General features: G+C 41.6%; 1 protein-coding gene across 1 annotated transcript in view; it reads right to left on the bottom strand.

Moving 5' to 3' along the window:
- The window catches only part of DLGAP2 (DLG associated protein 2), a gene marked incomplete at its 3' end in the record, with an annotated part of 139,939 nt that extends 128,457 nt beyond the window's left edge, over positions 1–11,482 (bottom strand). Inside the window, exon 1 of the mRNA XM_025216647.1 lies at positions 10,413–11,482. Coding sequence (XP_025072432.1) covers positions 10,413–11,414 — 1,002 coding nt within the window. The remainder of the gene's footprint in view (positions 1–10,412) is intronic.
- Positions 11,483–15,295: the final 3,813 nt, after the last annotated feature.

Genomic DNA, 15,295 nt, shown 5'->3' with positions numbered 1-15,295 from the left:
ACTTCTTGCGTCACTCCTTACAACCAATCAGCAAACAAATACGCTGGTGAGAACTTGAAAACTCCTGTATAAAAGATGCTTAGTGGTAGTGATCTGGTGTGCTTGTTACGTGAAATTATTCCGATCGCACCTTTTATTGCTAGCAATAAACCTTCTTTATACTTTCACCCCTGGTATCTTCATTGGCCTTTGCATACCGGGCATGATCCCAGACTTGAGCTGGGGCTCAACAGTTTAAGCTAAACCAGATACTCCCAGCATCCCAGCATGCTCTCTGGGCTCTCTGCTCCACAGCAGAGTTGCGTCCCCTGCACCCTGGCTGGAGCTCTGGCAGAGACTTGCAGGCACAGCAGGGTCTGCTGGCTTCCCCGTCCCCCTCCCTCTTACCACCTGCTGTCTAAGCAGAGATCCCTTCCTCCTCTTTCCCACAGCACAGACCGTGGTCAGCATGTGGTATGCTAGTTAATGTTGTGTAAGGCAGATAGGATAGTGTCTGCTTAGGGTTTTATGTAGGTAATCAACAGCTTAGATGGTAATGTCCCTGCATTCCTTCCCTTGGAAAAGGTTCTTTGGGTAAATCTGATATCTTTTATTAGACCAACTAAATAGTTGGAAAAAATTTTCTTAGCAAGGTTTTGGGTTTAAAAATCCTTTGTCAGGCTAAGGAAGCATCCGCAGTTGGTATGTGCTCTTTCTGGATGGAATGAATAGTAAAGAAGCCAGAGGCTGGGATGCCTTTTCAATTGGAAAAAAGCTGTTTAAGAAGAGCTTGTAATGAGTGAGACTTTGTTTTCTGATGGGGTGTTAAATGCTGATAACAGAGCCAATAAATGCTCTATCTATCAAGAGGGGGGCTTCCCTAATCACAGTGTCCTTTCAGGGCCTGGCCAGGCCCCCCCTCAGCTCAGCCCCATGCAAGGGAAGGGAAGGTTGCTCTAGTGCCCCCGCCTCCCCCTGCCCTCCCCCGGCTTCTAGCTTGAGCCACTGCAGGCATGTGCTTGCAAGTCTGGGATGTCTATCTGGATACAAAATGGATTTAGCTTAGTGAGGTTAGACTAACCTGCAAAGATTGAATCAATTCAGGCTCAGGCTTTTTGAATGTCTGTCCCTAGCCAATAAGATTTGGCACAGAAGAACCTAAAAGGATCACCCCTAGGCCTAAGCTAAAATACATTTTAAAATATGTCTAAAACTTATTTCAAGCATGACACATCATTTGTCCATGAGTGTCTTTCTTAGTTGTTATGAGGCTACTACTATAATAATAGCAGAGGTATCAAAATAAATGAAAATCAATTATTGTAAAGGATTATATATATTTCTCAGCTATCCTTTTCATCCTAACAAATGAGGTTTGTGGTTCTGAACAGCTGACTCAAAATTCTGTAGGTTAGTTTCCAGAGGGAGTGTTTTTATTACAGTACTTCTAGGCATTAGAAAACATTTTCTTCCACACAAATTTTAGTTACAGAGGGTACATTTATTCTCCTACTTGAAGAAAGAGGGACACAATGAATACATTGCCATTCAAACACCTGAGCACATGTACAGCTGCATTTTAGAAACACCGTATAAAGAGGTGGCTGTGGGATGACCTCCCAAAAAGGAGGCAGATCATGAACATTTCTGAGTGCTCGGTTTTTTGCAGTTATTTTCTGGGGGGCCAAAACTTCAGTATATGATCAGTGGAAGAGTGAGATCAGTCCTTAGCAGCCAGCCAGCAGCGTTGGGGAGAGAGACACCAGAGCTTGCAGGACCCAAATATTAGGTATGAACTGATTCAGAACTTTAAAATATCAAGTTACTTATGGCTACAGACACCTTGGGCCCTGTAAGCTGGATTCTGGCAGCTAAGGTAAGTATTAAATTTCAGTTTTCTGTGCTAAGTATGTATTTTAACTGTAGATCAAGAGGTGAATAACAGGGATAATAAAGGGCATGGAATACAAGTTGAAGAAGCTAGGTATGTTTACAAGAAAAGCAGATTAAGGGAGAAACATGACAGCAGTTCTCAAATATTTGAAAGATCATCATAAAGATGGAGAAAAATTGTTCTCCCTTGAACAAAGGGGCAAGGTTTAAACTACAGCAAACATACTGTTACTAAACCTCAGGAAAAAACCTCTAACGACAAGAAGAGTAAGACAATAAGAACAAGCTTCCTAGGAAATTTTTGGAATATCTTTGTTTGGATGTTTGGAAGAAGAGGCTGGATAGACATCTGCCTGGAATGTCTAAGGAACAGCACATCCTGCATCTATGCAGGAGGATGGACTATAGTATTCTATGATTTAAGATTTAGTGCAATGATGAAAGTTATCTTGGCAAAAACAATGGGGAAGAATTTTAAAGAGGGACAATCCCCTCTAATTAAACTGTGGTGCCATTGATCTCAGCTATGACAATTGTGCAATAATGCGGACTTGCTTTTGTTGTTTGAAGAATGCTAACTCTGAAAATCTTGGTTATTTTGTTTATAGCCAGACACTGAACATCTGTAGCAACATTTTTCATCAAAAATGGGATATGGCTTCTTAGTACATCCAGGCAGCACACTGTCACACCGTTAATCTCTGTAACTGAGTCTCCACATAGTTTTAGTCAGAGCCTTGCACCATAGTTCATTCTATGTATTTATTTCCAGTTTCTTAGACATTACACATAAACTGGTTTAAGTGATCAGAAACTGGTTTAAACCTGTAACAGAACAGACATTCAGTGCACATAAACCTGTGGTTTTTACATCTGTGGGACCTGATGCCCTCCACCCAGAGGTGTTGAGAGAGCTGGTGGGGGTCATTGCTGTGCCCTTGGCCCAGCTGGACGAGTGATTGTGGTCCACGGGCCAGGTGGCCAGAGATTGGAAACTAGTTAATGTTGTCCCCATTTATAAGAGAGGGAGAAAGGAGGACCCAGGAAACTATAGGCCCATAAGCCTCACATCGGTTTTGGGGAAAACCCTTGAAAAAATTATCAAGGATCACATCTGTGAGGGGCCAGCAGGGGAGATCATGCCCAGGGGAATTCAACAGCGGTTCATCAAAGGCAGGTCTTGCCAGACCAATCCGATGGCCTTTTATGACCAGGTAACTAAATCCCTGGATGATGGTATCACCGTGGACGTAGTCTTTCTGGACTTTAAGAAGGCCTTTGACACTGTCTCTCACCCCGTTCTTATTAATAAATTGAGTGACTATGGCATTGATGCCTACACAGTTGGATGGGTCAGAAATTGGATGATGGGGCACACCCAGAGAGTGCTGGTGGATGGGTCATACTCGATCTGGCGGGATGTGAATAGTGGGGTCCCCCAGGGCTCAGTCCTGGGGCCTACACTGTTCAACATCTTCATCAGCGACTTGGACGAGGGGGTGGAAAACACGTTGTCCAAGTTTGCTGATGACACCAAGATGTGGGGAGAAGTAGGCATGCTCAAAGGGAGAGAGAGGCTGCAATTAGATTTAGAGAGACTACAAAAGTGGGTGGATGGTAATAGGATGGGCTGCAAAGCCTGGGAAGCAAAAGTGCCAGTTTAATGCAATTTCCCTATTTATTTAAAATTGTTATAGAATTAAATACAGTAATGCACAGAGATATAGTGGGCACAGTGGACATTCTCATGAATATATATGAGTAGTTTAGTTGTAGTACATGGTAGGAGCAATTTATTCCTTAATTGCTATGCAGGACTGGAAGGGGTTTTACATAGTTGGAAGAGAGGGTTTCATGTCATGACACCTACAGTTTATAATCAGGTTCCATAAAGGTATACTGCTTATGGAGTGGGTTGCGATGAAGTCCATCCTCCCAGCTCATAGACAGAGTGCAGAGCTATAGCACACCCTCCTGAGACTCCAATTTTAGCTTGTGGAATATAGCAGTGGCCACAAATGGATTCCTGGGACTGGGTAGCTGATGGCTGAGTGGCCCTTCTGTCCTCAGTGCTGTTCTCCCTGATGGCATACCTGAAGTAAGTGTGAAGCCCCACTGATACTGGGCTCTTTTTAAAGACACCATAAAATTAAAGGATAGCTAAATCCAGCATTTTCCTTTCATATCACAGAATACACAGCTGTCATTATCTGCATGCTAGCAGTGTCAGTGTTGTCAGGGATGACGCTAGTACTTCAATGCATTAGGAAGCCAGGAGGGGGATGCAGCCATTTTTAGCACAACATTCTATTTTCTTTTTTAGTGCTGACTCATTCACTGTACCTTTCATGTGTTTACCTAGATTGCTTGCTACTTCAAAAAGTGCTGAATGGCTGAGGGAGGAATAGCAATCAATGACACATAACATTATGCTCCCAAACTTTAGCAAGTGTCATTTCTCTACTTCTGCCTGTCTTTCAGCTTTCTTGTCTAAATTCATTTTCTTTTATGCTTCCAAGAGTGTTCACAGATACTTTTAATACTAGAAACTGTAAAATCCTATTTTTAAGTTTATAATTTCATTATTAATATTTACTACTCTTTTCCAGCTCTTTATCACCCACAAGTATTCATGTCAGGCTGTGAGGTAAATCATACAATAGGTTTCAGATTCACGAGTTCCACCTAATTAGCCAAGGAAGCTGGTAATTGATTCATAGATGTATCACTGCTCCTTCACCTTTGTCGAAAAATACATAGAAAACAGCAAATACTCTAGTTAAGCTGTATATGAGTTTCCATTCAAACTTGTCTTTTCAAGTCATTCATAGTTTTTCAAAATGTTCATACTTTATGCTGGCTTGGTGTGTCCCCAGAACTGGAGGTTCAAAGAAAAAACAATTTTATGGGCTCTATGCAAGATAAAGAGGAAAAACAGTCAAGTAATTTGGGAAAGACTCTCGGGTTCAAGCTCTGAACTCAGGCTCCACTACAAAGGTCCATTGTGAACCTGAGTGAGTCACTGAGGCTAGAAACAAACTTTGCTAAATGAAGCGGACCAAGTATGCTGGGATGTGTCCTGACACTGCTGATTCACTTCACTGGGTGAAACATATCACCCATTGTCCTACCCGTTAATTCTGTGGCCCATTGATACATGTGTTCTCTCAGGGCTTGTGGGGCCTGGTCCCTAGGAAATTCCATCCAGGATTGGACCCCCACCCAAGCCCTGGGAGACAGAGTTTGAAATACTCAGGAACTCAGTGGGGCTTAGCCACCAAACTTTGGGGCAAAGCATCCAGACCTGAAGACAGGAGGGTGATCCAGGCTGACCTGGACAAGCTCAGCAAATGGGCGGACGAGAACCTGATGGTATTTAACACTGAAAGATGCAAGGTTCTCCACCTTGGGAGGAAAAACCTGCAGCATCCTTATAGGCTCAGCAGTGCTACACTGGCTAGCTCTATGGAAGAAAGAGACTTGGCGGTCATCATTGACCACAAGATAAACATGAGCCTGAAATGCGATGCTGTGGCTAGTAAAGCGACCAAAACTCTGGCTTGCATCCATAGATGCTTCTCAAGCAAATCCCGGGACGTCATTCTCCCCTTGTACTCGGCCTTGGTGAGGCTGCAGCTGGAGTACTGCGTCCAGTTTTGGGCCCCACAATTCAAAAAGGATGTGGAGAAGCTTGAGAGAGTCCAGAGAAGAGCCACGTGCATGATCAGAGGTCAGAAAAACAGACCTTACGATGACAGGCTGAGAGCTATGGGGCTCTTCAGCCTGGAAAAGCGCAGGCTCAGGGGTGATCTGGTGGTCACCTATAAGTTTATCAGGGGTGACCACCAGTATCTGGGGGAACGTTTGTTCACCAGAGCGCCCCAAGGGATGACGAGGTTGAACGGTTATAAACTACTGCAAGACCGTTTCAGGTTGGACATAAGGAAGAATTTATTTGCTGTCCGAGCCCCCAAGGTCTGGAACAGCCTGCCGTTGGCAGTGGTTTAAGCACCTACATTGAACACCTTCAAGAGAAAATTGGATGCTTATCTTGCTGGGATCCTATGACCCCAGCTGACTTCCTGCCCTTCGGGTGGGGGGCTGGACTCGATGATCTTCTGAAGTCCCTTCCAGCCCTAATGTCTATGAAATCTATGAAGAGATGAGAACCTCCCCATAAGAGATGTGATCCCCCCCCCATAGGCCCCCCTATTAGAGATGAGAGCCCCCTGGCCAAAAGAGACAAGTGCCCCCAGTCTGTCCCATGCCTTTCAAAGCAGCTCAGGTGGTAGTGGTGGCGGTGGCTCCTTCTGGCTTCCAGCTGCCACCACCATATTCCGACCAAGAGTTGGAGTGTAATTTGAACCCTGCTGGAGGTGACTGATCAACTTTCTCTTCTTACTGAGGCATGCTCCTTAGGATCTCTAGAGTGCATCTCTGTAATCAGGGAAACCCCAACTTTCCCTGCTTATGGACATGTGCCTTGGAGATCCCAGGGACACATCTCAGTAAGTGAGGAAACCCTGGCTTTCCCTGCTTACAGAAATGTGTCCCAAGATTGCCCAGGGCACATCTCTGAAAATAAGGTAAGCCAGGCATGTGCTCCTGGGGCTTGAGGGACTTGATTTTACTATGTGTGTATTTCTGGGGTGCAGAGGATTGGATCCCACAAACATCTGGAGCACCTGCCTGATGGGGATGGATACTCAGGCTCCTCCAGGCTGCCCACACTCTCATGCCATAAGGTAAACAGACATCCACAGCTAAACAGAGGCACAAATTCATACCACCTTTGCCATGGCCAAATTTTGGGGCATTTGTAGTGCAACAGGGAGTATAGATGTCTGTCTGTTTGGCCTTTGTGCCACCATGAACATTTTTATGGTGACACAAAAACAACAAAAGGTGACATCTGTTTCTACCCTGAGTCTCTCAGTTCTGCAGTTCCCCTACTGTATCATGAGGATAATAGAAACTCCTCCTTCACAAGAGTTTTGTAAAGATGAACACGTTAAAGATTGTGAGATCTTTGATACTTTAATGATTCAGAACAAGCGGATACCTTAGATAGTCAGGATGAAAAATGCACTTGCTCTTACCAAAGGACCCCAAACTCTGCCCCCACCTTTTAGTGATTTAACAATGTACTTCATTTTAACCTACATTAAGTTATGTCTCATTCCAATCCTGTATAATTTGAGAAAATATAATTCTCAGGTTCACATATAAAGTAACTGAAGCACAGAGAGTTTACCAAATTAATTGCCCAGGGTCAAGGAAGAAATTTGCAATAGAGATGATTAAAGGACCCTTTCTTTACTCTGAATGATCAGGGTCACATCTAAATGAGAGCAGATCTCAAAACAAATGTTCAAATGACATCTGTAGAATGGGCTTCTTCATATTTATTTACCTCAATCTATTTCACAGGTCAAGCGCCTGGACACAGGAAATCCAGGTTTCACCCATTGTAATAAAATCTTTCCCATAAAGAATTCTTGCAGTATCCCTTTTGGAATGTTGCACAGCCTCTGCTACTATATAGCCTGTATCATGGTAGTATTTGAGCACTTCACTATCACTAATATATTTATCCTTACACAATGAGGCACAGAGAAGGAGATCCTGTAAGAAGTCTGTGGTTCAGCAAGAGACTGCGGTTAGAGCCGTTATCAACAAGCTAACCCTACTTTCTATTGGAAAGAGCCTAAAAAAAGAACCCGTGAGTATAAACTCTCCAGCTGATTGGGCTCTTGACTATAAACCTGATGAGAACAGGTTAATTTTGTGCATTCTTAGTTGATCATATAGGCAGACTGCAGTTTGTGGGAATGAGCCTTCTGAAGGTCAGAATTAATAGTTGACATAGTAGAAACAAAAAACAGGAAGAACTGAAAGGAGAAATGGAGAAAATAGAGAAAAAAAGAAATAAGAAAGAATTTAAAGGACAGAAATAATAGTGGCTATAAAGGTGACCATAGAGGAGGAATGTATTAATAAGATACTGAGAAATTAACAATAAGTAAATGCTCAGTTTTAAATGAAGAGCTGTGGTCCCATTCTGCTTGGATCTTTTTGCAAGATATAAAAATGAATAGCAATACTCTAAAGACAACATACTTGCCCACTATTGTCCACAGGGTTTAGCTTTCAAACACAAAAGAAAAACTCCCATGTAGGTAAAAAATATTATGATTAACACTGTTTTACTGATATATACAATGTCTGGAGGATCTTCCTGACAGGCACAAGAGAGGAAACAAAACCAAAACACCATATATATGTTCTATGTTATGACTAATGCCAATTCATCCCCTGCAGGTTGGAGAAGCAGAGAGCACTGCACATGACTAAAACATTTTTTTCTATTCTACATCAATTGGTTTCCACAAAACCCAGAAGTGTTAGGAAACTGAGGAATAAAAAAGAGATTAGGAAATCCTGCCCACAGAAGGGTTAGGAGATTCTCAAGATTCATAACATGACAAGAGATTAGAATGGGTTTATTTATATGTCTGGTCAAAAAATATTCTGTGAAAAGGAAAGCTGATTTGGAAAGAAAATGAGAGAGAAGGCACTCAGAGCAAATAGTTCTCAGGGACTATTTGTTGGGAATAAATAAATGGCCAAAAATATCAGATTTGAAATATTTACTCTCCTGGAGGTCTTTCATTCAATTTTGAACAGAAATGGTTCACACCTTCATCCTCAAGGTAGATATACTCAGTTCCAGGTACATCAGTATCTGTGTCTTTCAAACCAGGCCTTAAAGACACAGGGGCTGTGTACCAACATTTCTATGATGAGAATTGCCATTAGTATACTTTCTCCCACCTTAACTCCTCTTGATATGAAAACCTTCTCAAGACATGGATCACACTGGTCTGGAGAAGTCATGGGGGGAGCTCCACCCTCTAATCCTTAGACCTAGAGGGAAGGGGAGGAAGAGCTGCCACCTGCTCCCTGCCAGGAACCCTGGTGTGAGAAGTAGGCAATGGGCTTTGCCACACTGCTTTGTCTGCTTGGGCACCACTAGCCAATCAGTAGGGGTGTGTGAAATGGGCCGTATTCGATTCGGAGTTAGCCCTAATTGAGGACAGTGATTCGATTAGTTGTTTCAGATCGCTGTCCCTGATTCGATTTGGCCGAATCCGAATCTGAAGCTTCGATGCTGATTTGGAGAATCAGTGATTTGGACATAGACACAGCTTTAAATGCTTTTTCTACATACCTCAAGGTACCAGGTGTGGCTTGTGAATGCTGCAATGCTGGGGTGGATGAAGCATCCCACAGGAGCATGGAGGGCCCCCCCATGTGCTCATTAGTGAACCAAGAAGTGGACCAGAAATACTTCCAGTCCACTTCCAGGTCTGCTGGGGAGCATGCTGCGGGCCCCCCCGACCCCCTCTCTCTGGCTCGACCATCAGCCACAGGAGGACCCCGGATGCACCCCCAGACCCAGGAGGCACCAGTTGCCAAGCTGGGAGGGGTGCAGGGGGGGCCTCCTTGCTCTCCCTGGCGGACATGGAAGTGGACCAGAAGTGCTTTTGTTCCACTTCTGGGTCTGCTGCCAAGTGTGCTGGGGAGCCCCCGCACTCCTGTTGAATGCTCCATCCACCCCACCATCACAGCATTGACAAGCCACCTGCTACCTTGAGGTATGGAGAAAAAATATTTAAAGCTGTGTCTATATCCGAATCACCAAATCTTTCTGGATCTCTCCGCATCGATTTGGAGGGTTCCAGTTCAATTCGAGATTAAAGGGTCTCCTGATTCCATTCAGATTCAGATATTTGGCCACCGAATCAGGCCGAATCTCTGTTGAATCAAATCAGGGACCAAAGCTCCACACAACCCTACTAAACAGACATCACTGCAAGCCACCTGCCTGGTTCTTATCTTGGAGTCCCTTGAGTGAGGAGCAGGCTGGGGGCTTTGCCCCAGTGCTCTCCAAGACTGGTCCAGAACGGAAAGGGAGCAGTGAGGCAAAGCTCCCAGCCTATTACCCAAGCTGGATCCTGATCTGGGAAAGGGTCCCCACTCTGTATTAATGGGATAACATAAAAGGATTAAGGCTATTGGTGTAACTGGCCTTTGTGAATTTACAAAGACTATGGGAAGATGTGGAAGTGACAGTAAAGAAGGAGAAAAGGAAAAAGATCTCAAGATTTCACCCTGACTGGCTTACAATCTTTAATTAATAACTGCATTCAATATATTTGTTCTAGCCACAAACTTCAGTGTGTAGTGCTCCTTCCTGTGACCTAAGATACAGACCTCTCATCAAGATGAATGCACCACAAATCCAGATACCAAAAGCACAATAATTAAATTTAGATGATACCAATTTTATTCATTTTTCAATACGAATCCTGTTAGTCAAGTCCAACACCTCCTATGTATAGTTATGCTATGTGAAAAAGCACTCATTACCTTTAAGAAATTTATAGAGCACTTCCATATTCTTACAATGATTTTTTATTGTAAACTGTAACTAGTTAATTTTTGTATTACAAATAGTAAGCAAATCTGGCTCTTACCTGAAGGTAATGGCATGGCCTCAAGGAAGGTTTGATTTCCTGATGAACCAGTGGCTTATCGAGGTTAAGTGATGACTTACGATAAGCTTCTTTCGCCTGACTTACTGTAAGTGTAGACCAAGAACTCCTTTTCATATATTTACCATCAGGGGTCATTGCCAGCCCTTCACAAGCTGAACATTTCACATCATTGTTACTTTTGGAAGTCTTTAATGAGAGATCCCCAAAGTGCCCCTGGAGAGCTTCGGGGTAGCAGTGCGAGATATGATCTGCATGATGCCTATTTACCACACTGGGTGTTCGGTAAGTGCTATCACTGTCCAAATTATCATCAGAACTCCACCAGCTACTCATTCCAGATTTATGTTTGCTTTCTGGTTTTCGCTCCTTACTTTTACTCCTTTTGCTATGCTTGGAATGATGTCCATGATGATGATCGTCCCCTCGACTGTCGCCCTTTGTCCCGTTGACATTGCCTTTGGATGATCCTTCCAAAGAATGAGACTTAGTGAACAGTTTCTGGACTGAATGAACAAGATGGCGTATTCTTCCTGGGCTTTCACTGCGTTGCTCAGCAGCTGTTGAGGTCCTCTGATATTGTAAAGTGTGAAACCCATCCCTGTGGAGAGGAAGTTGTTTCTCAAATTGATCCAACAGATTTGCAGGGATTCGGTTAATCTTAGTGTTAGCGTGAGACATGGCGCAATCGTCCCTAGTATCGTAATGTGAGCTGTAGTGCATTCTGGGAAAAGTGCTACTAGACATGTGATCTCCCATTACCATGGGCATCATCATGCATTCAGAATGGATGGAGCTTCGCGGTGAGCAGCGATGGTGGTCCATCGGACAGCTCTCTGTGGGGCTAAGAAGATATGATTGCCTTGGCTCCTGCCCATGGTGGATATGATCGTGGGTGTGCTCACAATCTTCAGGGGATGCTAAGCCACAAGTATGAGCGGAACATAACTGTGGTTGGTTCCGACTACCAGATAATCCTTTCATGTTCCTCGGAGCAGGAGAGTATCTTTCTTCATTGAAGTGCTGAGAAGGTGACCATGAGTACTGCTGATCTGTTGATAGAACGCACAAATACTAGTATTGTAATAACCAGTTAAAATGTTCATTTTAAAAGTACAAATATATTTTAATATAATGGATTATTCATATATTATATATTCAATGAAAGGTCCCAGATATCGTTCAAGGAACTTCATTTTCTATATGAAGATTGGTTAAGTTACATGTCATAGGCAATTTATGTTGTGAATTTAGCCTTTTTCCCTATCTGCAAGTTATAGCAAACAGATCCAGAACTCTATAAATGTATTCATTACATAAAGGCATTCAAATAATACATTCAGTATAATTGATTATTTGATATTTAGAATTCTCAAGTTTTATGACTAACGACCAAAGAAACATCATATTTTTTCCATTTTTGAGGATCTAAACCAGGGATCGGCAACATTTTTGGGCAGAGTGCCAAAAGCACCCACAACCAGAACTTGTAAGATGTTGATGTGCCGGGGCAGATGGTAGGGGATCCACGAGAGGACCAATCCTTGGTATTGCAGCACAGCCCCAGCACCTTTCCTGCCATCCGCCCCAAGGCCTGCATGCCAAGCAAAATGCCTTTGTGTGCCATGTTCCAGCGCCCATGCTGGAGGTTGCGTACTCCTGATCTAAACTTTATAAACTATTTTTCCTTGAAATTAATGTTGTTTTATCATGAACTGAAATTCATATTTTGATTAAGTGAATAGAAGCTCCAGATCCCAAAATTTGCTTTTCATAACCAGTAAAGGTGAACTGCAAATAATAAACAAGAGGCAAAGATTTTGTTTTTTGATTATCAATTATTAATTTTATATTTTAAATTATATAGTCTTTGCTTGTTTTTATCAGACGAAGCATAGGGCTACGAGACCTGCTCAACCATCATAACTAGAACAACACCCTAAACATACTACAACATGGAAGATACTGAAATTTGCCATTTAAAATGGAAAATATACAACATGAAGAAGAAAGAAGCCTGACTACCCAGTGACATATACTTCCCAACTGATTTTAGCTCTGACTGCATTTGCCTCTTTTTCAGACCTGAGGATGGGCCCTTGATGCCTGAAAGCTTGTCCCTCAGATCTTCCATCTATACAGTTGCTCCAATAAAAGTCCAATCACAAAAATCCTTGCCTCTTGTACATTTCCTGGATGATTATGACTGCTACACTCCCATCTACTACAATAATAAGCAGCAAATAGAAAAGGTATATGAACACTCTAAATTCAAACTTGTCCTTTTCACTAAAGTGTTTATAAATGAGAATTTTACATGATTTGAAAAATTTTAATTGTAGCTACCACCTTATGTTGTACAACTCTGCTACTTTTACCAATTACTTTTCTGTCCCAGAATACTGTAAGAAGATAACATTTCTTTCATCAGCTCTGTGTTACTGCTGGCTAAAGTAGATATATACCTAAATATACAACTCACAACTTCTTTTATACTTAATTAACTGCTTTTATGGATTTTGTGGTAAAGTTGTGGCTGTTAAACTGGTATAAATACTTATCAAGAATGGCTTCTAAATGAAGTTACTTGTTATTCAGATTTTGATTAATTCTTCTCTTCTCCTTATGCAAGTCATTGCAGCTGTCAGATTCCATAAACAAAATACTGAAAATCCAAGAAATACTTCAGTTTGATTTAGGCATTCATACCCCTTCTCACATTTCTGCTTATTGAAGCAAACATTTCAAAAGCAGACAAATATCGAGGATATAAGTGCAACCCTTCAGAGGATCATCCTTACATTTAAATATTTACGCTTTTAACTCACTTCAGCAGTCTTTCTGCAAACCCGCTTTTGAGAATCTAGAAATACGTAAGTTATTGCAGGTGTACAATACAAACAAGTTGAAGACTTCAACAGAACTGGAAGATGAAAATGTTACTTATTACTTGCTAAGACATGAGACATTGGAGAGTGCTCACCAAGATAATACAATAGTTAAGGAGAACTTGCAACCATCTTTCTATACATGTGAAAATGTTCTCACTCTCTCTCCCTTTGTCCCCACTGATCGCTTCAAATCTCAAAGGTTTTGAGGCAAATGGATACCTCTCTCTTTACAAATAAGATTATTTTATTATGTCAATTAAGATGATATTACAACGTCCATGATGGAACAGCAATTCACTGGCATTCTTCAATAGCAAAATTAAAAACAAGCCACCCTAAAATATTGGAAGATATTTACACATTTTACTTTATTTTAATAGCATTTTAAGCAGAGTTTTAAAGGAAGTATTATATTTAACTCAAAAAAAGAAAACAAAAAATGAAAACAAAAAAAGGATTTTTTCAAAATTAGTATTAGTAAGTTTTCTGATAGAGATGGTAAGCAACTCAGTATAATGTTTATAAAATTATATTGACATATGAAGAAGCAGCCACATTTATTTCCCAAGTCAGGTCTGGTTCTACTTTGGACATACAACAGTATTTACATCTTCATCATCACTAATGCCATGTTACCATTCCACTTAAGAACTCTGTTTACTTATTTTACTGTAGTGTGAGAATCTTCAGGGATGGTACTGTACATTCACTCTATCCTTCTATTGCTCTTCTCCTGAAAAAGCCCAGGAGGATAACTGTCTTACTTGCATAATTTACCTCTACATTTCACAATGTGCTGAAATCCTGGAGTCCTCACAGCCTTTGATTTCACTAGGAGTTTGAGTAAAGAAGGAATGAAAATGAATAAGGACTCCTAGGACATGACCTAATAGTGTTAGAGTCAGACAAACAAACAAATGCAAGAATTCAGGAATGTTAGAGTGTAGTAGTTTTGCCTCATTTCTTGTAGGACAGAAAAGAGGCAGAATGGTCTCAGATGAGAAGTCTTCTAAAAGATCAGGGCTTCTGTTTTCATAGAACAATTACTTACAATATTTAATAATTCTGGATATTAATATTTCCTGTAAAGAAAGTAGCACAGCTGGTTGGTATACAAAACCATGGAACCAGAAGACAACAGAATTCTGAGCATAATAAAATAGTGTGATCCAAAACAATCGCAATATCACCAGAGGAAACATACCAAGTTAGACCTACAACAGGAATAAAGACTTTTAATTTAATATAGTATTACTGGAATCTTTCCAATGACTTCCCTGGCTCATGCTGTTAGAGACTGTGGAAACAAACCACATATTCCTACTATGGCCCTACAGACATATGAATTACGCTAGACCCATGGTTTGTAGACCTGAATCCCACTGGTAATTTTCTAATATCCTGGGAAAGCCCTTGAAGCTACCATTTCTACTGAACTTCACATGGAGTTTTACCAAACTGAACTCCTGATAGATGGATGTGAGAACCGCATCCCTTTCTTTATACCCATTCCTACACTGCCATCATCTTCTCTATCTTCTCCTGGTTCGTCTCCGTTTTTCATTTTTTAAAATGCTGCTTTCTTATCAAGTAACTGCTAGTCCATTTGAAGGTACTGGCCATAATTTCTGAGAGCATTCAAGCTTTTCTGCTTTGTGCCATTCTGCATCAGAAGATAGGCAGCTAGTATCCGCTGTAATTACTGAGAGTGCTGCTTTAAATTGTGAAGTAGCTCTCTTAACATTCATGTGCTGGAGCAAGAGGCCTGAAAACCTTCAAGCACTGAAAAATCAGGGCTCTGCATCTGTAGCTTCCTGGAACACCACTCTTTGCTAGAGGGACTTGTGAAAACAACCAGAAATTTCACAGACATTTAAAGCAAATATATGTTAGTGAAAATTTTGCTCTACAAATCTGTTTGCATGACTCTTACCAAATCAAACTGCTAAAGCATAAAATAATAATGCCTGGGAG

This window comes from Alligator sinensis, unplaced genomic scaffold, assembly GCF_000455745.1.
Source record: "Alligator sinensis unplaced genomic scaffold, ASM45574v1 scaffold795_1, whole genome shotgun sequence".
NCBI classification, from domain to species: Eukaryota; Metazoa; Chordata; order Crocodylia; family Alligatoridae; genus Alligator; species Alligator sinensis.
Note: the sequence above shows the minus strand (reverse complement) of the source record. Positions and strands in the feature narration are given on the sequence as shown.